Here is a 24,322-nt window from a genome sequence, read left to right on the forward strand (position 1 = left end):
AGCGGCAGTGTACACATGTAGCTTATGTTCACTGTTCTTCAGCAAGAATGCAAAGAAAAATCAAAATAAATTGACATTTTAAAGGTCATGGACAGGTTTAGATATTTGATATGGTCAACAATATTCAAAAAGACCGCCAAGGGTTATGTTCTTCCTGGTCTCTGACTCCTGAGGTAAAAACAGCATAGCATACCACATTCATACACATTTATTATCTGGACCACAAGTCGCGTTTATTGTAATTATTTGTACAGACTCAGTTTATTTGACAATAATGTATTAATGATTAAATGACATGAGTTTTTCACATTGCAACATTTTTGACTTTATACTTCTGTTTTTTCACATCAAGAGTGGAGGAAACGAGTGGTCCCAGTCTTTCCAGTGTGAAACATATTCAGTGTTGTCTTAGTTCCTGCGAAGCACTGTTGACACACAGCCTTGAATCATGCAGCTCCTCAGAGTCAGTGAACAGATTGCATCAGTCCCGGGGGGGTGGGGGGGGCTGCCGTTTGTCCCAGCCAGGAGGAGACTGGCAGGCGCGTTCAGCTCTGGATCTGCTGCTCACACCTCGATGACCACAGTGTCTTTCCGATGTTTGGGCTCATTGGCGAGGTGCGGTTTCTCTGTGCGAGTGTGCCAAACCAGCACCTGAAAGAGAGAAGGAGACGAGGAGTGAGGAAATGTGCTGACAGAGGAAATGCAGCACACTAAATAAAGCATGAAGAGGCTGCCATGCTCGGATGACTATAGCACGGCAGGTGGAGGCAGAGCGGAACTGAGTGAGACTAAAGACTGGAGAGAAGACATGTTGTAAATGTAAAGAAATGTTTTTGTCAAATCATGGGACATTCAAACTGACAAATAAAAGTGCTCGGATCGGACCCACACCTCTCTCTTTACTCCTTCATCAGCCTCTTTCTCCCAGCCTGCTCTGCTTTCTCTTCACGGCTCTGCTATTGTTTTTACCTATTGTTTGTGCTCTATCTTTCTGTTCCTCTCTGCGGCATGTGGAGGCAGGAAGCTTTAATAGGTCAGAGTAGCGACAGAGAGGACAGGACTGTTTCTCCCCCTGGGAAGGAGGCCTTTGTGGAGAAGCAGTGGAGGGACTGCTGGGGAGCAACAGTTTCCCTTTGGCAATGCAATAGGATACTTCTCAGAGAATTGCACTTCAACTTTGGTTTATTGGAACCCTGGATGTTATTTTAGTAACTTTAGCCATAATTTCCAGCAATTCTGATGCTGTTTTCAACTTGTGATTATGTCTTACAAGATACAGTCACACAACTTGATCGATCTGTAGTTGGAATCAGAATGAAGGTCCAGTTTGCAGATTGGCACGTCAGAAAAAAATGCGGTTTGTCGGTCTTCCTTCCTCCAGGCTCAGGTCCACTAATGTCCCTTTTCCACCAAACCGGCTCCAGGGCCGGTTCCGGGCTAGAGCCTGATTAAGCTCTGGTTATTCCTGTTTCCACTGCAGTGGGGCTCGCCCCACTTCACGCTTACGTCGGAGGGGGGCGAGATTAACCTTAGCAATAACAGCTCATGGCGAGTAATGCATCAACTGCGTGTGTGACAGTCAGACAGTGAATACTTTCCAGCGGTCGGTAAATGCCGCTGAACCACATTAATAAACAATGAACCACGGCACTCAGTGGTTGGACCCGACGCAGTCCCACATTGTTGTTGTTGTTGTTGTGAGCAGTGTTGGGGAGAAAATCAGCGGCGTAAATGGTGATGTCATGACGCAGCACCAGTCGGGCTCTGGGCCGTGGAAACACAATGGGGCTAAAAGAAGAACCCGTTTGGAACCAGAAAGGCACAAGCAGGGAGCTAGAACTGGAACTGGTTTGGTGGAAAAGGAGCATACCAGAGGCTTTGGAGCCCGAGGGTTCTGTACCTTGTCTTAACTCTGACTGCACTCTTCTGGACATAGATCTTGGATGTTGTTCCTGCGATTTGTTGGAGCCAATGTCCCAGTTTGGGTGTTACTGCCCGTAGTGCTCCGACCCTCACTGGAACCACTGCTGTCTTCACCTTCCTCATCTTCTCTAGCTCCTCTAAGCCCTCAGTATTTTCCAAGCTTCTCGTGTTCCTCCTTCCTGGTGTTGCTGCTTGGTATTGCTATCACCACTGGCTTCTTCTGCTGTTCGTCAACCACCATGATGTCTGGTTGGTTGGCCATCACCGTTCTGTCAGTCTGGATCTGGAAGTCCCACAGGATCTGAGCGTCTCAGCCTCCTTTGAAGGTGCTGCTCATTTTGACCTTGGGACTTCCAGCCCATACTCGGCACAGATGTTCCGGTACACTGTGCCAGCCACTTGGTATGCTTTCCCTGCTAGCATGTTACACACTGCAGTTATGTGCTAGACTGTCTCAGGGGTCTCTTTACCCAGCCTGCTCCTGGGGTACTGTACGGAATGGTAGACCTCCATTGGACCAGGTGTTCTTGTTTATTATAAATAAATGTATTTATTAATCTCATAGTAAACCATACATGCCGATCTCTAATAACCTGAGAAACCAATTCTGAGATCTAGAAGGTTTACCACTTGATTTAAAATGAATGTAATATTCAAAGTTTTAAAATAAGCCGTTACTCTGGTGTATTGTGAGTCCTATTGCTCCACCGGTAAACTAGCCAAACTACACATCTGAGAATAAAAATCATTTTGGATTGGACGCCACAAATTAACAGAGTTTTCTGATATTTCTTATCAAAAAAAAAAACAGCTTATTTTTTTATGAAAGGGAGTACTGTAATCTATTTTTTAAAACAATCTAAGGCAAAAATCATTTTAAATAGTGTAACTAATACTAAAAAGACGCACTAAATATTTGTCGAAAAGTAGGAAACAAAACGCAATAAAAACGCTGCCGCTTCCAGGATTCAAAGAATAAAGTTTGAAACACAAAGCCGAAGTGCCACCAAGAAACCTTTTGTAAGTGCCCTCAGGAAGCTTGATCACATCACCCAAACAAGATAAAGTGGTGGTCAGAGAAGCATTTGGCGACATAGATAAATTACAATTACGTTAAACAGAAACCTGAGATCCAATGCAAATGAAATAGACAATGGTAAAGTGTTTCAGTCCATATCAGCAGTCGTTCTTTTGTCCCTTTATAACGGCTGTCATTATGTCTGTTTTTCACTCCATTTTCAGTCAAAGCATCAACCTCTCCTCTTTACTTTCCCTCTTCTCTTCTCTTTCTCCTTTTCCTCCTGCTATCATCTTCTTCTATCTGTACCCCCCCTTTCTTTCTTGTCTTGTCACTGCGGTCTGCTGCCATTACTCTCCTGTTTTAACTACATTACAGCGTCATTGTGCAGATGCTGACCCGGCCATCAGATAACCATGGCTGCCCTCCTCTGTCAAGGTTGTACGGAAGAGGATTAGGACCACATGTGGTGATATGGAGATCTGACCAAAAGTGGATATTTAATTGAGTTCTGAGAACACAGTCAGGATCAAAAAAGAATAACATTGTTAAATTCACTTTGAAGCTTATATTTGGAAATATAATTATTTGTTTGCTTGCTGAGAGTTATGTAGTATCTGTTTAATATAAAGATACAGCAACGGTTAGCTTAGCTTTAGCTCTGTCCAAAATTATAACAGGTTTGCTGGTCCTCTAAACTATATATTTTTTTTACATTAATTAAAACTAATTGGATAGACCATTATCATAGTTAGTGAGTTTAGAGGGGTTAGTTTAGTTTGTTTAACTGTTAGGAGTCTTTTTGCTAAGCTAGGCTAATCAGTCATATATTTCTGTATTGAGTTGTTTTAGCCGGGCCGGCTAAAATGATTGCTTTTTACAGTACCATGGCTTCCAGAGATGACTTTTTTTAATGGATTTTTTGTCAAAGCACTTAAGATATTCATTGCTATCGGGATGTTAAGAGCATTCCATGGAATATAACAAAAAGGGTATCTCCAGCCGGTTTCTCAAACTTATTTACCCCACCTTTAAGTAATAAGTGAAATATGCACCTTTCTCAAATAGGCCATAAAATACATTGTTGCCATTTCCATTTAGAAACAAATATTTGACTGATTTAAAGTTTCTTCTCTATTGATCCTTTATTAGTATACAACCAAATCTGGTTATGAGTTATGAACACACCTTCTCTCGCTGCTGCATGATCAGTGATGTCATGGATCACAGAGCTCTGGCACTGAGTGTCTCCTCTCCTAACTTCAGGACATTTTCTATGAGTGATGATGTCACGTCTTACTCCTTATATAACTGACGTGATAAATGCTGATATCACGCCTATTGTCAATGGCGTGCTGCTGGGTGCTGACTGATGATGTCACAGCCCCCTAATGGCCTGTCTGAATATCAGCGGCAGGCACCTCCATTAGTGTAATGGTGCTGATAATGATGATGATGGTTTCAACTCAGCAGCCGCCAGCTGTAAATGATGATCCAGCAACTCCGGAGGTATTCATGCTATTCCCTGAAGGAAACATTTACCCATAACCCACCAGGGATATGTGACCCACACACAGTGGAACAGTAAATTGAGATTTCACATAATGTTTATTCCAGATGAAGCAGCTGCTTGCTCCACAGAGAGAGCTTAAAATAATGTGTGCCGAGTAATAGAGGGATAGACGCATGATTAAATAATTAGGTTTATTAAGTCTACAGACCTTTTTATTTAACATTTAAAACACTTAGTTCTGCTCGTTCCCCAGATAGTGTAAGTCCATGACACTCCATTACTTGAAATGACGAGAGTTTTTTGGGCTGTAGTTCCTTTTCCTGTAGTGTGTGATATAGGCTTTCTTTTTATGCATAGAAATGGCTTCCAAAGGCTGAAATCCCTGTGTTCTTTCCAGAGGGAGTTTCTCCTGCACATTCTGCCATCTCCTCTACAGATCTCCTGACCCCCATCTAAAGAAATTGTAATGGTTAAGGCAGCTCTGGAGTAGGTGTCAAGAGGGTGAGGCTTGAGGGCCAGGGTCATTTGAGATGAGCTGCATCGATCTACGCTGTCTGAGCACACGTCTAGAATTGATAGTGCTATAAAGCCAATTCTATCACATTCCAGCTCTGTGTGTCTATGTTTAGCCAGCTGCTCAGAGCATAACTCACGCTGTGAATAGTGGAGATCTATTCCCTAAGGTTGGTTCCTGTGAGATGGTACGTTATTATGACAGTCTGCAGTTTGATATCACACACAGACACACACACACACACCAACAAACAAGACAGAACAATTCGCCTTTTATTAAACCCTGTGCCATCTACCTCCAATACGAAGGGCCGTGCATCGTGACAAGGTATAACTGATCGAGCCTAAACCCTAATGTGAAATTTAGACAAACCACTTTCGTTTGATAGAGAAAACAACCCACATATTGCCTTATTGTTGGAATTAAATCTTAACTGTAGAGAGTGGAAGTTTGTAAAGTAATCGGAGGAGCATCGCAGACCTACTATCTGCTTATTCATAAATGTATTTGAGCAAGAAAATCCTTTAGAGAATAATACTCCTCATCGGAATATGATTTAGTTAAATTGCTAACAGTGTTAACGAAATAACTATATTTATATCCATAACCCTGATTGAATCAAATACATCACAATTGGTGTATGGGTTAGGGTTAGTGTTATCTTATTTGGTTTGTACTTATTTTTGGTAGCCTGTATAAACCATTTTGTCTTTTGCATTTTTCGGAAACTTTTACTTAATGTTCCGTTTACTTCACCGCTTAGTTGAATACTTGATTCTGATTGGTCAATTTTGGACAATCCATCCATCCATCCATCCATCTTCTCCCGCTTATCCGTGGTCGGGTCGCGGGGGTAGCAGTTCCAGCAGAGAGCCCCAAACTTTCTTTTCCCTGGCGACATCAACCAGCTCGGACTGGGGGATCCCAAGGCGCTCCCAGGCCAGCGAAGAGATATAATCCCTCCACCTGGTCCTAGGTCTACCCCTTGGTCTCTTCCCAGCTGGACGTGCCTGGAACACCTCCCTAGGGAGGCGCCCAGATGGCATCCTAACTAGGTGCCCGAACCACCTCAACTGGCTTCTTTCGACGCGAAGGAGGAGCGGCTCAACTCCGAGTCCCTCCCTGATGACCGAACTTCTCACCTTATCCCTAAGGGAGACACCAGCCACCCTGCGGAGAAAACCTATCTCGGCCGCTTGTATCCGCAATCTCGTTCTTTCGGTCATGACCCATCCTTCATGACCATAGGTTAGACAGATAGCTTTGCCTTCTGGCTCAGCTCCCTTTTCGTCACAACGGTGCGGTAAAGCGACTGCAGTACCGCTCCCGCTGCTCCGATTCTCCGGCCCATCTCACGCTCCATTGTTCCCTCACTCGAGAACAAGACCCCGAGATACTTGAACTCCTTCACTTGGGGTAAGGACTCATTCCCTACTTGGAGTGGACAGTCCATCGGTTTCCTACTGAGAACCATGGCCTCAGATGTGGAGGTGCTGATCCTCATCCCAGCCGCTTCAAGTCAAACTCAATAGACTTACATTCCCTAGAACTTCAGACTATTCTCCAAAACGAGCCCGTACCTGCCTGTAGTTGCTTTTAGTAGGCCCTTTTTTCTTTGTACTGTTCTCTTAGTGTTTGGTCTTCGACAGATTTTTCGTTTTATTTTTCATTTTACCTGCCAACACGGCATCACTGTTTAACAGCATGTACCGTTTGCTCTGTCAACCTTTAGTTCTACCTTTGAAGGTTTTCAGTCCCAGCTTTAATCCTCAGATGGTGGCATATAAAAGCAAAGCAGTTGCCACCAAGCTGAATAATGTACCATCTGTTCAAACACTGTTTACCCCACGGCTTTGTCTGGAAATCCTTCAACGTTCAGCTAACATCTGTAGAATTGGAATAGTGCTGTGTGTTCAAATCTGACCTGAGGTGTCTGGGATGTAAAACAAACAAACAAACCAAACAGATATTTACAACAAAATAGGCGTCGCCTGGTTACTGACCCGGGTGCAATTTTTGGCCTTTGGCTCCAGCTCGGTAACCTTGGTGATCTGCTTGAGGAAGTCAGACTCCTGCATCCCCGGCTGGGAGCCGCGGCGCTTGAACTGAGCCCGCGGGTTGGCCAGGATCACCTGGAGGTTTACTGCAAACCCTGGGGGGGGGGGGGGGGGGGGAGTAGAGTGGGAGGAAACAGAGATAAATGGAACAGGAGGTGAGCCAGCTTGCATCAGAAGCACATTTTATTCTAACCACAGCAGAACATGAGAGCATTGTCAGTGCATCTAATGATTAAGATAGGGCTGATATGAAACCCATTTACTGCAGGGGTCGGCCATTATCCCGGGTTAATTGCACTATAGATGAGAAGGGAAGCACGGCAAAGTCAGAGGGAAGTCACAGTAATCATGATGCATGAGTGTTGTAACAGATGTGAGGATTAATGGCTGGCGTCCAGATTTAATCAATCCGAATAGAAACATTTGAAACAGTAGGAGAAATTGTGTCACTGCATAATTACTCTAAAGAAATGAGCTGTCCTACAGCCAGTGCGAATGTTGATAAGATTTTAAGTCAAAAATAAATACAATGAGAAAAGCCTTCTAACCTTTCTATATCACATCCCTGGTCAAATCGTGCATCAATGCAACAAGTAAACTAAGTGACACAACACAATCAATGTGGGCGATTCTTAATAATCCACATGATGATGACAATTCCTCTGTGGATTTGCACATTTTTGTTCAATGCCTAATCTTTTAAAACTACTCTGCCTCTTTAAATACTGACATACCATGCTCATTTAATTCACAGAGTAAATGATCATTTACTTGATGTACCTTTTTTATATTTATATTACTCATACACATTTATTTTTATGTTGTTTACTGTAGTTGTTATCTTTTAACTTCATATATGTGCACAAGTTGCTATTATGCACTCTAAGGTCATTTATTCACTTTATGTTATTTTCTTTTGCTTTTTCTGTATGTACCTTTGGATTAAACTTGTATCTTTAGGCGCTTTCACACCGCAGTACTTTTCCCACAAAGGTTCATGAGAACTCTTAATTAGACAGCCATATGCCATACATTTTTGCATACATTCACAGTAAATATTTATTCAGTATGATAGCTGTCTAACAGAAGTTAAATCCATTTCTCACTTATTCTGACAATGTACTTATCCCCAAATAAAAGAACCCAATAAAAAGAGTTGTTAAATAATAGTGAAGTCACGTTGTAATAACAAGAACTCATCTCTCTCTCGTTTTATTTTTGAGCTTTGCCAAAGTTTGTATGATCATGGTGTCCCTTAGTGAAGACATCTCCCTTACTTTTTGGATGAGGATTATTTAAATGTTATTAGATCAGATAATAAGCTCTAGTGGAAGGTTAACTATCTAATTATCTAATGATAACATATTCTGCCAACTAACTGAATAACAAACGTTACAAATATTTGAACAATCTTGAACTGAGACCGGTAGGCTCAGGCAAAAGATGTGAAAGAGTCATGTGTCGCCTTCAGAGCTCCTGCTGCAGGCTCTGTAACGCATCAGATGTGTGATCTGCACACACATGCTAATAGAAGTATAGAAGAGGTTTGCTTAGCATTAGCACTAGCTTTGGTTTGACGTTTTTGAGGCTTTAAATAAATAACTTGCCAGTGAAACGGAACATGTAAGGGGTGTTCATTTCATTGACATTCATCAGTCATGTCCTTCGTATTTGATTGGACCTCTGAAAAGTGGGTGGGATTAAAATGTAGACCATCGAGCTGCAGTGGACTGTGGCTCCATGCACATGTTGCTAAAAAGACGTCATGTTGTTGGTTTGAATTGGTTACCGGCAATGTTAAATTCATTTCTCACTTATTCTGACAATGTACTTAACCCCAAATAAAAAAACCCAATAAAAAGAGTTGTTAAATAATAGTGAAGTCACGCTGTAATAACAATAACTCATCTCTCTCGAGTTTTATTTTTGAGCTTTGCCAAAAGCCACTGTGTCTTGGGTTGCCGTCCGGAGTTGTCCAATATGGCGGACCATCTCGCACATGCGCAGTACAGATCGGGCAGGGGGACAGATCGGGGAGTGACAACCATAAAAGGCGCTTTCACACCGCAGTACTTTTCCCACTTTAGTTCCGATATAGTTCCGAAATGTTGCGTTTGTCACTACCCGATCTGTCCCCCTGCCCGATCTGTACTGCGCATGTGCGAGATGGTCCGGCATATTGGACAACTCCGGACGGCAACCCAAGTAGGACATTTGACACAGTGGCTTTTGGCCAGGGACGTGCACAGGTATGGGCTAATGTTGCCCGGGCAACGGCCCGTTAGGCCTTTTTGGCTGACCTGCCCCTCTGGAGAGAGCAAGAGTTTGTTTTTCTTTGTTCTGTTGTAGCCGAATCAACATGATAAGCCCACAATTAGTATTGTAGCGTCTCGCTGCGGGAAACACACTTTGTCAGCGCTGTCATCTGCCGGTGCGTTAAGACCACCTCAGTGTCGGATTTTGGAAACTTGATTTTGAGTTGTCTCATGGCTGTTAGGGTATAAGGGACAAACCAGGGGACTTTACTTCCTCTTGATACCGTCGGTTATTTACAAAAAAACACCTAAATATAGCCTACTTGTTGTTGTTGTTGTGCTTCTGTCTTTCTGTGTCTTTTCATCTGTAAACTCCCTCAACGCTCGCTCTCTTTTCTTGATCGCCCTCTCACGGGTGAACAGTTCAATGTCCCGCTTCATTGTAGGATTTCTGCCATGTCTCTACCACTTTAGTTTGACCATCTCTGTTACTAAGTTATGGAATACTAAATAACTAAGTAATTAGATACCTTACCGTTACTACGCTCATAAAGAATGATAAGAATAAGAATAATGCGTATTGAACGGGTTTCATTAATTAGTGAGTTTATTTAAGGTAATTAGTTAGAGGCCCTATTTTATCAGTATGGCTGCACAGCAGTTACAATGGTCAAACTACATTAGAACAGAATTGTCCCCATGTTGTCTTTAATAGTTACTAACATTAGATGTTTTAATGAGATATGGACCGCAAAACAAAAAATGTCCCTGGTTTTCATTTTAAAATCAAGTTACCGAATGCAAGTAGTCGCCTTCGCTTATTTTGTTATGAGATGTGAATTACTGTTCAATTTAGTTGATGTAATAATCGTTTGGTTTCTTTTACATTGAAAACAAGTTACAATTTTCAAAAGGTCTTGTGTTTTTTATCGGGGGGAGGCCCTTTTTCCAGTTTCGAGCAATAGCCCACCAAATGTCTGTGCACGCCCCTGGTACAAAGACACTCACGTTCTAGAGTGGGGAAAATATATATAGTTAGTTTAACAAATATTCTCAGTAGTCTTTTCCTTTTTAATAACAAACATTTAACAAAGCCACCTTTTCTCACCACGACCAATGCACTGTGCACGCTGCTGACTCAGTGTCAAGTGTCTGCAAGTTCATGTTTAAATAATTGAACACATTCATATTCAAACACTATGTGGTCATTTAAGGACATATCCAACAGGTTCAAAATGCAGCTGGACGTCTCCTCACGCATACCAAATCATGGCATCACATCACACCAGTCCTCAAAGACCTCCACTGGCTTCCTGTCTCCCATCGCATCAACTACAAAATGCTGGTCCTCACCTACAAAGCACTCCACCATCTGGCCCCCCTTATCTCACAAACCTTCTCACACCTTAGCAACCCCCACGGTCCCTCAGATCCACCGCAGCCGGACTCCTATCCATTCCCACATCCACACTCTGCAGCTTTGGGGACAGAGCCTTCTCAGTGGCAGCTCCTAGGCTCTGGAATTCCCTCCCCCAAGATCTCCGTGACTCTGAGTCCCTCACAGTCTTTCAGTCCCGCCTCAAAACACATCTTTTCAACTCTGTCTACCCATAAGCCCCCCCCTCTCAATCAACTTCCTCTTGACTGCCTTTTCTGTTTATTTAATTTACTATATTCATTTGTTTGCCTGTCCTTGTTTGTCTACCCTCCCTCATACTGTAAAGCGTCTTTGAGTTGTAGAAAAGCGCTATATAAATAGAATGTATTATTATTATATGCTATTTGTAGAAAATGGGTTGGAACATTGGATCGGTCCTTAAATGCCCCTTCAAGACAGAAAAAGTTTCTATTTTGAAGCAGAGAAGAATCCCCCCAGCACATTTCAGAAGGATATTTTCAGATATTTCTGCAACACAAATTGCAAAAGGTCTTGCTATAATTACTGGATATTTATGTATGTAAATCATTAGTGGGTGGTACGCCTTGGTAATCACTTCATTACTACCGGGGTTTTTCACCATCCTTGGCTCCTCTTCGTCTCTCTCCCTCCAGCTGTGCAGCAGACTGCAGCTATCCTGAAGTACTGACACATGGCCAGGCTTGGGGAGTAATGGATTACAATAAAGGTCATTGTATTCCATTACAATTTTATAAAAATATGTTCTCTGTCAGCTGTTCTGTAGGCTAATACTTTAAGTGTGAATCTATACGCCTACTGCCTGAATCTGCTTTATGGTTTTCACTTTTTTTGCTTCATTTGTTCTTTTTTAAGTCAGTAGGTGAACCTGTATGTTCATAAAATAGTGTGTGTGAGTTTAACAGTTTGTATTAAACTACAACGGAGCATTTTCAGTCAGCTCTGATTTTATTTCTGCTTTTTAAAACTGTAGTATGTGCTCATGTGTTTCAGTGCTTGTGTAGTCATCTGCCTGAATATGTTACATGAAAGGCAGCTTTTCTATCAATACATTCCCTGAGCAGACAGCAGTTGAGTAATGCAAATACATGAAACAATAACCATCACAGTCTCTAGTGCCTATTTATTTATCTTATTGTGTTGTAACCTAATAATTAGTAATCGGGGTGATTTTGGCGCAGTGAGTTATAATTATGTTCACTGATTCGCTGTTAACTTTCACTGAAGTTATGAGAAAACCGTGTTTCATGGCGAGCATTGTGTTGCCATGGCAACGGCATTTGAAGAAATCTCAAAACTATAGGTTACTTACGTAACCCCAGGTTCAGAGTTACACGAAGTGAGTTGTCTCACTATGGGATGCGCCTCATCGCGGAGCAAACAGAAGCATCAATCTCATTACGCCAATCCTGATTGGCTGGTGATCTTGACGTCAGCGTCAGGGGAAATCACCCCCTATAAGTAGCTTGCGCCACAACGCATGCGTCATTCAAAATAAGCACCTCTTCTCGCTTCACCATAGCAAGGAGGGCCGTCTGGTGAGACATCTCACTTCATGTTACTCTGAGACTGGGGTTACGTAAGTAACCTATAGTTCTCATTCATAACACTCCGTTCGTTGTCTCACTATGGGATATTGTAGCTCCCGTATTGCCAGACGAGCTTATCTTTAAAATCGCCAACCGATCAGAATTTTAACAGGTAGGACTCCGACTCAACCAGGTGCCCAGCACTGCTTGAGTCAACCTGGGAGTAGAACGCCCAGACTGTTTAAAGGCGGACACAAGTGAGCAGCAAGTAACAGCTCGCGGCTTGCACCAATGTCTTGAACAGAGCCCAGGATGCCGCCAGACCCTGAGTCAAGAGAAAACTTGCGAACCCGAGGGTGCCTGCAAGCTCTGACTTGTACGGGCCCCACAGCAATTGCCTCCACAATCCAGTGGGAGAGTCGTTGCTTAGTAACAGGCTTGCCCTTGTGAGGGTTAGCCCAGGACACAAAGAGTTGGTCATTAAGACGAAGCTCTTTTAGGTAGGGAGTGGTTAGGGTTAGGATGGGGGGAAGGGAAGGGTTAGATTTAAGGGAGGGAAGAGAACTGCTACCCGGGAACGTTCATACTGGGTAGTTTATTTAGTTTAAAAAAAATTATCCAACGAGTTAGAGACCACAAAGGAAGTGTAGTACCGCCGTTTGGCCACAAGACTCCAGCACACTCCTGGGGGCTTGGTTCAACCTCCACTGTCCACGGCCGCAGCTAGACCCTTCTCCTTACGACCCCAGCCGGCACTGCGCATGCGCGTGACGGTGGTGCCCTTGAAGCCCCAGCCGGCACTGCGCGTGGCGGTGGTGCCTTCACAGACCCGTCAATAATCCGCCTTTTGAGAGATGCCGTAGCTGCTCTCAAAAGGGGAAGAATTGGCGGGCTGTTTATTGGTTTTATTGATTTTCTTTTAATTTTTTTTAGCTGCGCCCTCGGCCTGAAGCCTGGATGCGTCAGCGGCAAATGTTTTATGACAGAGGAATCAATCAGCATGTGACATGTGTTTGTGCGGACTTGAGGATGGTGTTTAGGCATCACTCGAGGCGGCGGGAACACATTCACAGAGGGGAGAAGGAGGGGCTGTCACACCGCTCGCTTCTTCTTCCTCGACTGCTGGCCGAAATTCTGGGTTGGCTGAGCCTGAGCTGCAGCCGGAACCGGAGATTTTCTCGGCCAACTTGCCCTTGTCTCCAGCCTGGGACTCACACCTCCTTTGCATGGAGGCGAGAGCGGAGCCAAAAATTCCCTCGGGAACGATGGGCATATCCAGCACATCCTCCTTTTCCCGGTCTGGGAGAGTGGTGAGGTTGAGCCATCTCGCTCTTTCCTGCACCACCATGATCCCAATTGCCTTTCCCGTGGCCTGGACGGCGCAGCGTTGGACACGGAGACAAATGTCCGTGACCGCTGCCATCTCGTCCAGAGTTGGTGCCCCCGGGTTACCCGACAGGTCCTCGCAGAGCTCCGCTTGGTAGGCGGTTAACAGCGAGGACACATTCAGGGCCCTGGCGGACAACGCTGCCGCTTTGTAGGCCTTTTCAGTCATGGCTGACTGTGACCGTCGTGTTTTCAATCAATGAATCAATGTTTATTTATATAGCCCAATATCACAAATGTTACATTTGTCTCAGTGGACTTCACAGTTTGTACAGAATATCAGTATGACAATACGACACCCTCTGTCCTTAGACAATCGCATCGTACAAGGAAAAACTTCCGTAGAGAAAACCCACAGTTTAAAGGGAAAAATGGGAGAAACCTCAGGGAGAGCAACAGAGGAGGGATCCCTCTCCCAGGACGGACAGGCGTGCAATAGATGCCGTGTGTAAATTGAAAAGATAATACATTTGCAACATAGGTAGTCCAAATGTTTGGAAATGCATGTGTGTATAATAGGAAGATGAATCCACGAGGATATCCATCCAGGATCTATGATCCAGGACCACAGGCACGACTCAAGATCCAGGGCTCCCGATCCAGGACACAGGACCGCAGGATCATCCATGACTCCGGATCCCGGCATATATAAACACCAAAAAGAAAGAAATGTGGGGAAGCTGGGTTAATCGGAACATGAGTGTACACGGGTACAGACAGAGAGAAGGAAGAAGTAAGATGTCCCCCGACAAACTAAGCCTATATCAGCAAAACTAGGGGCTGAATCTAATCAGCCCTAACTATAAGCTTTATCAAAAAGGAAGGTCTTAAGCGCACTCTTAAAAACGGATAGGGTGTCTGCCGCCCGAACACAAACTGGAAGCTGATTCCACAAATGTGGAGCTTGATAAGAAAAGGCTCTGGCTCCCATTGTACTTTTAGAGACTCTAGGAACAACAAACAACCCTGCATTCTTGGAACGCAATGCCCTGTTGGTTTTTTGGGGAGGGATGCGTTTCCATGGCAACAGCCTATGGTGAGATCTCAGATTTGGCGTAGAGCTCTTGAGGCATGGACCTGTGATATACAAGCGAAGTTTGGGGGGCGATCGGACGGTGTCCATTGGAGTTACAGCAACATCTTGTTTTAGGGCGAGGGGTACGGCATATGATGACACCCCATTCTTGATGTAGAGCTGTGTTAACCATTATCTGAAGTCTGCTGCTCTGAGCATGTCAGTTGGAGTAATGACATCATCGTGTTCCATGCATACTTGCCAACCTTGAGACCTCAGAAATCGGGAGGATTTCAATCCCACCGCGGGGGGGGAGGGGTGCTAGTGGATCGCCGGAGCTGTATTAGATTAACATTAACATGCTTATTGTAGTTGTAAGTGCACTGTCTTGATGGAGCATATGTGTGGACCTGTATTTTACAGGAAAAGAGTGAGCAGAGGGTCGTGTTGTCGATTCTTGTTCTGTTTTCTGTGACTATCTTCCTCACCCTCTCAGAATTTGAGTTGCGCGCGCTACTAAAGAGACACGCTACCATGGAAACCAAACAATGGTAGCTGTATTAAAGTCCGAGTGGAAACAGCCGTGAGTAAATCTGATTTTGTCAGAAATCGGGAGAAATGCGGGAGAAATATGACCCCGGGAGGAAACCGGGAGAGGGCAATGAAATCGGGAGTCTCCCACGAAAATCGGGAGGGTTGGCAAGTATGGTTCCATGACACAGGTGTTTATATTTGAGCTAACGAGGTGTGCAGAGATCACAGGTTTCCATGGTGATTTCTCATTCATTGTGCTGAATGAGAGATTAACTTCTTACATGTGAATGTTTTGTTGAGGAACCGTAACAGATATCGGTGACATTTCAAAGCGTGAAGCATGTCAAGGAACTTGAGCATCTGAAGTGTACTTTTTGTGTACTTTCGGGTTAATAATGTTGCCTTTTTGGCAGATTAACTAAAGGTGTGCGGCTGCTGTGGTGGGGAAAGATGAGGCTGAATTTACAAACGGGTTTAATGGAGACATGTTGAAATTTGTTGTCACTTCATGCCCTCAAGAGCCATTTTATTTAATTATTTTGCTTAATTTCTTGAATTTTTCAAGCTACGAGATGTTTTCCTACGTTTCTCATGAAAAAGTATGTCTCAGGAATGTAGGGTTTGGGAATTATAGCAGGTTTAAAAGAAAATATGAAGGCAAAATTAAATCTGTCCTCCACTCTAGCTGTGACATCACGCACTCTAAAATCTGAACAAGGCCTCTTTACCAAGGTCTGAACAATGTTTAATATCTCTAAAAGTACAAATCAGATTTAAAAGTTGTCTTACTCGAATAATGTCAGAAAGATGTGTAACATTTTAAAGAAGGAATGAGGTTTATGAGTGAAAGTATGAAGGAGCAGTTAGCAGTTGAAGAAAGAGCAGTTAGCAGTTGCATGAAGATTGTTGAAGTCTGAAGAGTTCGCCATTGACTTCCATGTTAAAAATGTGATGAATTATGGGATATATCTCTGGAATTATGAAAATGATGAATGATAAAAGTAATAGCCATTGATTCCCGACCGAGCTGAACGTTTTGATGTTTGAACGGAGTTTCTGCGATGTTCAATGTGGGAGAAGAAGTAGCGCAAAATAACGCGGCGGAATAATAAAGAACTTTGTGCGTAGCATAACAGATAGTTGGAATGCTGTGTCAGCATTCCCACTAAATGACTGAGCGTGTCAGTGGTAGACTGTTTTTGTCCATACCTTATACAAGATCCAAACTATCCTTCTAGACAAAAGCTTTGATGTATGCAGTAAAACACAATACGATAAAGCTTTATTGTCAGATTAAGTCTGACATTTTTCTTGCATCACAGTGCCTCCATTTGCAACGTCAAAAAGGAAGAATACGAAGACAAGATACAAGGGAAACAGACATTTAACATAACATCACTGAGGAGAATCATGCACGAGACCCTTAAATGTACACATTTCCGGCAGTGAATCAGTCAGTAGGGGCTTGGACTGTGAGCCGTAGGGTCGCCGGTTCAAGTCCCCGACCAGACCTAAAAATTGAGTGTGGACTGCTACTTGGAGAGGTCCCAGTTCACCTCCTGCCCTGCCTTGGTGCCCTTGAGCAAGGCACCGGACAACCCCTTCCCCCCTCACTCCCATTGCTCCCCGGGTGCTGTACAATAGCTGCCCACTGCTCCTAGTACTAGATAGGGATGCCAGCGATTATTCGATTATTCGATTATTCGTTACAGTCTATATAATCGAATATTATTTTTAAAAATCGATTTTTTTTTTTTTTTTTTTTTATTATTATTATTTATGTTTTGTTTTTTTTCTGGCTTAGTTTCAACCAAAATAGACTAATGCTAATAATAGTAATAGTATTAATAATTGTAAATGGCCATTGGTCACACCACCAGTTTGTTTTACTGTAAACTTGGAGGAAGCCTGCTTGCAGAGCAGACTGCTGCAGCACGCTACACACCGACCCCGCCCCCACCCCCGCTCCCTCACACGTGCGACTAAAGATGGCAGGTAAAAAGTGTTCCTCCTCGTGGAACTACTTCGAACTTACAAGTCCAAAGGAAGTGAAATGCAAGCTCTGCGAAAAGAAGTTGGGCTGCAGTCGGATAGTTTAAAAATCAGCTCCTAAGTTCTAACCCTATCGTCTATTCCTTGACCTCTGAGTGAAACGTCACGGGGTTAAGGGATAGTGGATAGGAGAATTCAAAAGGACTTAGGAGAAGAGACTGCGGTACTTTAGAGAATCCGAATGCACTTTCACTATCCGACGTGTTTATGATGCGCCAGCGGACGTCATTGTGTGCGTCTGCTGCTGTGGGGAAACCATGGAAACCACAGTTTTCTATACAGCGGACTACAACATGGATGTTTAATAAGAACGAGGGACTACTGTGAACTCATCTAGAGCAGGGGTCTCCAACACGTCGATCGCGAGCTACCGGTAGCTCGCGGGCAGCTTTTCAGTAGCTCGCCGCTCGATTATCGATTATAGCGTAGTAACGCTGCTTCTTGATTTTTCGGCCACACAATAAAGTGTTTTTATTTTAGAATTGTTTCTGTCACACGAATATAAAATTGGTCAGTGACGCAGAGATCAAGGAACAGACGTGACAGCGGCACAGCGACACCACACATGGAGCAGTCTGCTTTCTCCAGCAGCACCAGTCAGAACCAACGGCAGAATGACCCGGGCTGAAGTCGAATAGTCCATTTAGCTTAGGAACCTTCCTAAAGGAGTGAAATGACCCGGAAGTCCCTCAGTGGCAGCCATGATAAGTGCCGTTCGAATTCTCTAGAATGATGAGAATGATAGGAAAGGAGGTTTCAAACTTCCTTTATAACCTCCTTTAGCTTAGGAACCACTGGACCTCCCTAACCGACAGGAGAAGCGAAAATGCTGCCCCACAATGCCTTGCAGCCGCAGCATTTGCCGTCACTCAACAGTCGGCCGTTCACGGAAACAACCGATTATGACCGAGAAATGATATCATGAAAGTTACGGCGCTTATTAAGCATTTTAAAACGTATGTGGTAACTTGCCAAAGTGCTTTGTTTTGAACGTTCATCAGTATTATAATCAAAAAGAGAAATATGAACGTTAGTTTTTACTGAAATTATCAAATAAAGTCAACATTTCAGTCTTCACTGAGCTGTGTGGAGTTTGTTCAACTTTTAAAAGATGTTTGAATGGTGATATACGCAGAGATAGATGTTAAGGACTAACGTTTATAATAAATACATCTGTATTGATTTTAAGATCTTTAGTTCATACAATCATACGTATTGGGATCATTGGTATTAATGTGGACCGGAGGGAGAGGGTGACGAGCAGAAGTTTCACTTTCCTTTTGTATTTCAATTCCAACTTTGGTCATGAAGAATATGTTTCTCTGTTGTCCACGTTCATAAAGCAAAGCAACAGCATCAGAGCACGGCGCAGAGTCTCTAGATGAGTTCACAGAAGTCCCTCGTTCTTATTATACATCCATGTTGTAGTCCGCTGTATAGAAAACTGTGGTTTCCATGGTTTCCCCACAGCAGCAGACGCACACAATGACGTCCGCTGGCGCATCATAAACACGTCGGATAGTGAAAGTGCATTCGGATTCTCTAAAGTACCGCAGTCTCTTCTCCTAAGTCCTTTTGAATTCTCCTATCCACTATCCCTTAACCCCGTGACGTTTCACTCAGAGGTCAAGGAATAGACGATAGGGTTAGAACTTAGGAGCTGATTTTTAAACTATCCGACTGCAGCCTTGGTCTATCACAGCTCAACCTCAACAATGCGTTCGCATTTGAGTGTGAAACACGCCAAAGAGGTCACAAAGAAAGACGCAGCACAGCCGGCCATTACCAACTTCACTTCAAGGCCACGTCGTTGTGATGACATGCGTGCAGGTGAAATAACTGCACTAATCACCAATATGCTAGTGAAGGACATGCTGCCAATACGTTTCGTGGAAGGAGGGGGTTTCCTTAAGCTTATGGCAAGCGTGGAACCAGAGTACAGGGTCCCGGGCCGTACTACAATGACCACACGTATTGAAAAGCTGTACAAGGATAAGGCAGAAGATCTGCGCAGAAGCTTGTCAACTGTCTCAAAGGTGTCGATAACCACCGACGGGTGGACAGCACTCACAACAGAATCATACGTTACCATAACCTGCCATTACATCGACAGTGAATGGGAGATGAAGAGTGCGGTTCTACAGACCCGTGCAACGCCCGAACGGCACACGGCAGAGAATTTAGCCGAGGGGCTCCGCAGTGCTACCGAGTCCTGGGGGATACTGGAGAAAGTGAGTGCGTGTGTACATGACAACGCGAGCAATGTCACTCTCGCCAATAATGAGTACTTGGATTGGGATTCAAGTCCATGTTATGCCCATACGCTCCAACTTGCATCAATGATGGATTCAAGCTGAAGGCCATCCATCATATTGTCGCTGGTGCCAGTCGACTTGTGTCACATTTCCACCACAGCACAGTAGCAACACAGGCGCTGTGTCAGAAACAGGTTTGTTTGTTTCTTTGTTTGCACTCCCTTTCTTTTTCCTTTTCTTTTTTATGGAAGTAACAAAAATGATAGAACTTGCATAAAAACACGTTTTTGCTTCTTTTCTTTTACTTCAACCTGTGATGTGACAAAGCTAATTCTGATTATGTTTCAGGTTGATCAAACACTGCCAGTTCACCGCCTGATACAGTACTGCCGTACAAGGTGGAATTCCATCTACGACATGTGTGATCGCCTGCTGGAGCAGCGCTGGGCTGTTGCTGCGGTTCTTTCTGACCGAAGTGTCACAACTCTGTCAGACGCTAGGACCCTTGACCTGGCCGATGACAGCTGGATCGTGATGGAAGAGATGCTGCCGGTGTTGCGCTCCCTGAAATGCGCTACTGCTGCTACCCTGTGTGGAGAGTCAGGGGTTTCCAGCTCCATGATTTATCCTGTCACAGCAACGTTGCTGACCAAACACCTGCCTGTTGCTCCAGGAGAGTCTAAAAAGGTTGCGGAGTACAAGCTACAGTAACCGTGTCTGTGTCACTGAAACGGCGACTGAAACCCGACGAAGTGGAGAGTGCCAAGAACATTCCGTTCATCGCATCGTTTCTTGACCCGCGGCATAAACATCTGAAGTTTGCTAACGATGCGCTCAGGGATGCTGTCGAGGCCAGAGTCAAGGAGCTGCTTTCAGCCTTAGGAGCAGACGCCAGACCAGAGATCACCGAGGAGGACTCCTCTGAGACTGAGTCTGAGTCAGCGAGGGGGTCTGCAGCGACCAAGAGACCACGATACGACAGCAAGTCAGCAATGCTAACATTGTTTGGAGAAGAATACCACGCAGAGGAACCTGTAACTCCTGAAATGGAGTTAAGTCACTACTGTGATGAAAAGTGCATCGCTCCCCATTTGGATCCCCTCGATTGGTGGAGAGTAAATGAGACGAAGTACGGAATGTTGGCACAAGTTGCGAGGTCATATTTGTGTGTGCCGGCCACGTCTGTGCCCTCGGAAAGGGTTTTCTCTGCGGCAGGACTAATCCCTAACCGGCTGCGCTCTCGGCTACACCCTGACCACGTTGACCAGCTCATCTTTTTGAACAAGAACAACTAAATAGTAAGACGTTTTGTTGTTGCAAGTGAAGCTTTAATTTGTATTATTTGAAGCCTATTTTCTATAGCCTAAAAGACTCACTCGCTACTGTTTGTTAGAATGTTCAATACAATAGGCCTACTGTTATTTATAGACTATAATGCCATTTTGATTTATTATTTCGATGCATAAGCAAGTGATGCTATTGTTTTTGCTGACTGCATTATTATTTATTCGTGATTGTTAACTAGGCTATGTTCTAGTGCCTGCCATTGCCTTTTTTTTGAAGATGCGAGATGCACGCACACACAATAGGCTATTTATTGAATGTATTTCAATGCTGCTTATTAATACAGGCTATGATGGTGGTTTACTTTTTGTTATTGTCTAAAGTGCCTGCCATTGCCTTTATTTGAAGATGCGCGATGCACGCACAATTTATTTATTGCAATGCTGCTATTATTATTAATAGAGTCTACAGCCTGTATTAATAATAGCATTGCAATAAATAGGGGGGGGCGAAGAATCGATTATTATTCGCCAGGGCTGCCGAATAATCGATTTTGATCATGGTCGGTCTCTGGCAACCCTAGTACTAGACTCCTGGTACTAGGATGGGTTAAGTGCAGAGGCCACATTTCACTGTGTGCTGTGTGCTCTGCATGTGTGACCATTAAAGAGGGTTTCATCCCTCCCAATATAAAAACATGTGTAGGCCTGCAAACCGTCCATTAACAAGCTGAGCTTTTGGAAATCAGCTCGAATGTGCTTCTGGAGAAATTGCATGTGTGTGACCGTGTCCTGAAACACATTCACTTGCTGGCAGGTGTGTTGTTGCGTGACTTTGAAATTGACGCATGATATAAAAATGTAGTGTATGTGCGTCTATAACCACAGAAACACACACACACACACACACAATGAAGGTCGTCTCTGCATTGTCCTTGTCCAGGCTTCATTGTGTCTTGCTCAATGAGACAAAGCAGGAGATGGGAGGCTTAAGTGATGTGCTAACAAAACAGCGTTGTATAACACAATGCTATTAGGACACGCACCGGCACTCATTCAACGCTCTGTGGACAACCAATTGTAAATTCTATGAATAATAATTTAAAGACTGAATTACATTTTGGGCGCCGCGTGCCAGGAGAATTTAAAGCAAAAAGCTCGCTAATACAGCCCTGGCACTAAATCTTAGCGCTGCAAATTGACAGCGTAATTATATAGTGGAGTCTTAAAGTTATGCTTATAATTACAGTGTGTGTGGGTGTGTGCGTGTGTTTGTGTGTGTGTGTGTGTGTGTGTGTGTGTGTGTGTGTGTGTGTGTGTGTGTGTGTGTGTGTGTGTGTGTGTGTGTGTGTGTGTGTGTGTGTGTGTGTGTGTGTGTGTGTGTGTGTGAGTGAGTGAGTGAGTGAGTGAGTGAGTGAGTGAGTGAGTGAGTGAGTGAGTGAGTGAGTGAGTGAGTGAGTGAGTGAGTGAGTGAGTGAGTGAGTGAGTGAGTGAGTGAGTGAGTGAGTGAGTGAGTGTGTGTGTGCTTGTGAACGAGAGAGAGATGCGATGGTTTGGAGGAGGAGGGGGAGTTGACATTTTGTCCGTTGTGAAAGAGGAAAGGTTGAGGACATTAAAAAAAAGAGAAGCTTGTTCCTGTGATAATTTAATCAGCAATAACCTCAAGGGCAGACCTGTTTGAATGTGTGTGTATGTGTGTGTATGGTGGGTACATGCATGCTATCACACACAGAGAAATCTGTGTCCATTATATGTGTTTGAAATGGAAAGCAATTATAATTTCTATTCTACAATTTTTACATTAACTTTTGTATTTTGTGCTTCTGTTATGACATGTGTTTTGTTCCTAAACCAGAACCCGGTCTGCTCTGATTGGTTAACTTGCCGGCTCGGTGGTGATTGGTCAACTGCTTAGAGATGTATGAGAGATGTCCCGCCCCTTAGCCTATCACGTACAATGTGTTGGAGCGCTAGCCAATAGAAGCGAGAGTGTTACATAATGATGTCACTTTGTTCAGGATGTTAACAAAGAAGTCCAATGGAGGCGCTTCAGGCAGGAGGGGGGACAGGGATTGTAGCCTTTGCCGACCATTTACATGCACACAAAGCAGAGAACACACTACAGGGAAAAGCAAAGAGCATGTCAGGGCCCTGTTGGAAACATATCGTGTTTCCAGCAGATGTGTGGTGTGATAGCAGGATCATTATTTGATCAGTGTGATGAATTATGTTTCCAACACTGCTCTGATTAGATTTGTACACTAGAGATATGGAGACGTAGATATATTATTGGAGATGTTTTAGTCTTCACTCTCCATTTCAATCAGAACACAATTCTTTCTGAGTGTTTGTTGTTAAGCTAGCTTGTGGAAGACATTTGTGACATGACGCAGGAATGAGTCCTAAAAACAAAAAAGGAGTTAGCATTTAGCTTTACTGGTTCCCTCGTCTCCTAGTCAATGTTTGTTTGAACGTGTTTATAGTTCAAAGTCTGAAATAAGCTCTGTGGTAAACACAAGCTAAAAAGATTTTCAAGTTTTGTTCTACGACATAAAATACGTCAGTAAAAACCCCACAGGTGAATGTCCAAAGTTTCTGTTTCATAAAAACGGTGGTTGCTAACAAGTGACTAAATGAGACTACTAAGTGCCGCATATAGCAGTCAGCTTTTTACTTCGGGAGATGGCGTTGATGCTTTAAAGTTCATGAAAGTGATTTTAATATGTAGAGATTTTACAGATGAATTAAACGTTTGAGTATCATAAACGTGTGTTTGCCACAGATCTTAAAAAAAAAAAAATCAGAAATCCAATAGAAAATCCCATTGATTTAAGGCAAACTTTCAGGTTCGCCTACAGAAATGTGTCACTTTAAGGTGTTCTTGTCCCATTCTCACAGACTTGACCTACAGAGCCACAGATTTTTTTTTACAACCATTTGTAAAGGCTAAATTCAAATCCAGGTGAACTGATTTTCATTCGTAAAACATTTGGAGTACTCTCCGGTTGGTATAGGTATTGTTTCTTACCTGCCATGTCTGTGGCGAAGGGTCGGTCCGGTCTCCAGCCGGTGTACCAGCCCACGACTTTACCCCCAGATACCAGGGGCCGCTCGTACGCTCTGCCGCCTACAAATCCCACAGGCCAAACTGAAACACCTCGAGTACTACGCATCTGCACAGAGAGAAGAAGAACAGATTTTAGTTAAGGGTGTGGTGGGGGTCAGATATTGCAGCGGTTCTCAAACTGTGATGTGCGGACCTGCAAGTGGTCCATGAAAAAAATAAAGTACTTAAAAATAAGTACATATAAACGCAGATATTTGTTATTGTTAATTATGGACAACACTTCATTTCACCACTGGTTACCCATGGTTACGTGTGCGCGTGCAAAACCACAAACATAGATCGGTGGCTAGCATCAAGAGGTTACCGTTAATGAAGATAATGAGAGTGAGTCGGAGGCATCTACAAGCCAGTTTGTTTATATATGTACTTATTTCTACGGTTATGAGGTGGTCCGCGAAAATCCTTGATAATAAATAGTGGTCCGCATAAACAAAACGTTTGAGA

At 43.7% G+C, this 24,322-nt stretch overlaps 1 protein-coding gene across 1 annotated transcript in view; it reads right to left on the minus strand.

Moving 5' to 3' along the window:
- Window positions 1-203: 203 nt before the first annotated feature.
- The window catches only part of b3gat2 (beta-1,3-glucuronyltransferase 2 (glucuronosyltransferase S)), a 76,986-nt gene continuing 52,867 nt past the window's right edge, over window positions 204-24,322 (minus strand). The window contains exons 2-4 of the mRNA XM_034100162.2: window positions 23,780-23,924; window positions 6,972-7,120; window positions 204-651 (exon numbers count right to left, since the gene is read on the minus strand). Coding sequence (XP_033956053.1) covers window positions 565-651; window positions 6,972-7,120; window positions 23,780-23,924 — 381 coding nt within the window. The 3' untranslated portion in view covers window positions 204-564. The remainder of the gene's footprint in view (window positions 652-6,971; window positions 7,121-23,779; window positions 23,925-24,322) is intronic.

Source organism: Pseudochaenichthys georgianus, chromosome 15 (genome assembly GCF_902827115.2).
Source record: "Pseudochaenichthys georgianus chromosome 15, fPseGeo1.2, whole genome shotgun sequence".
In the NCBI taxonomy this organism is placed as follows: Eukaryota; Metazoa; Chordata; class Actinopteri; order Perciformes; family Channichthyidae; genus Pseudochaenichthys; species Pseudochaenichthys georgianus.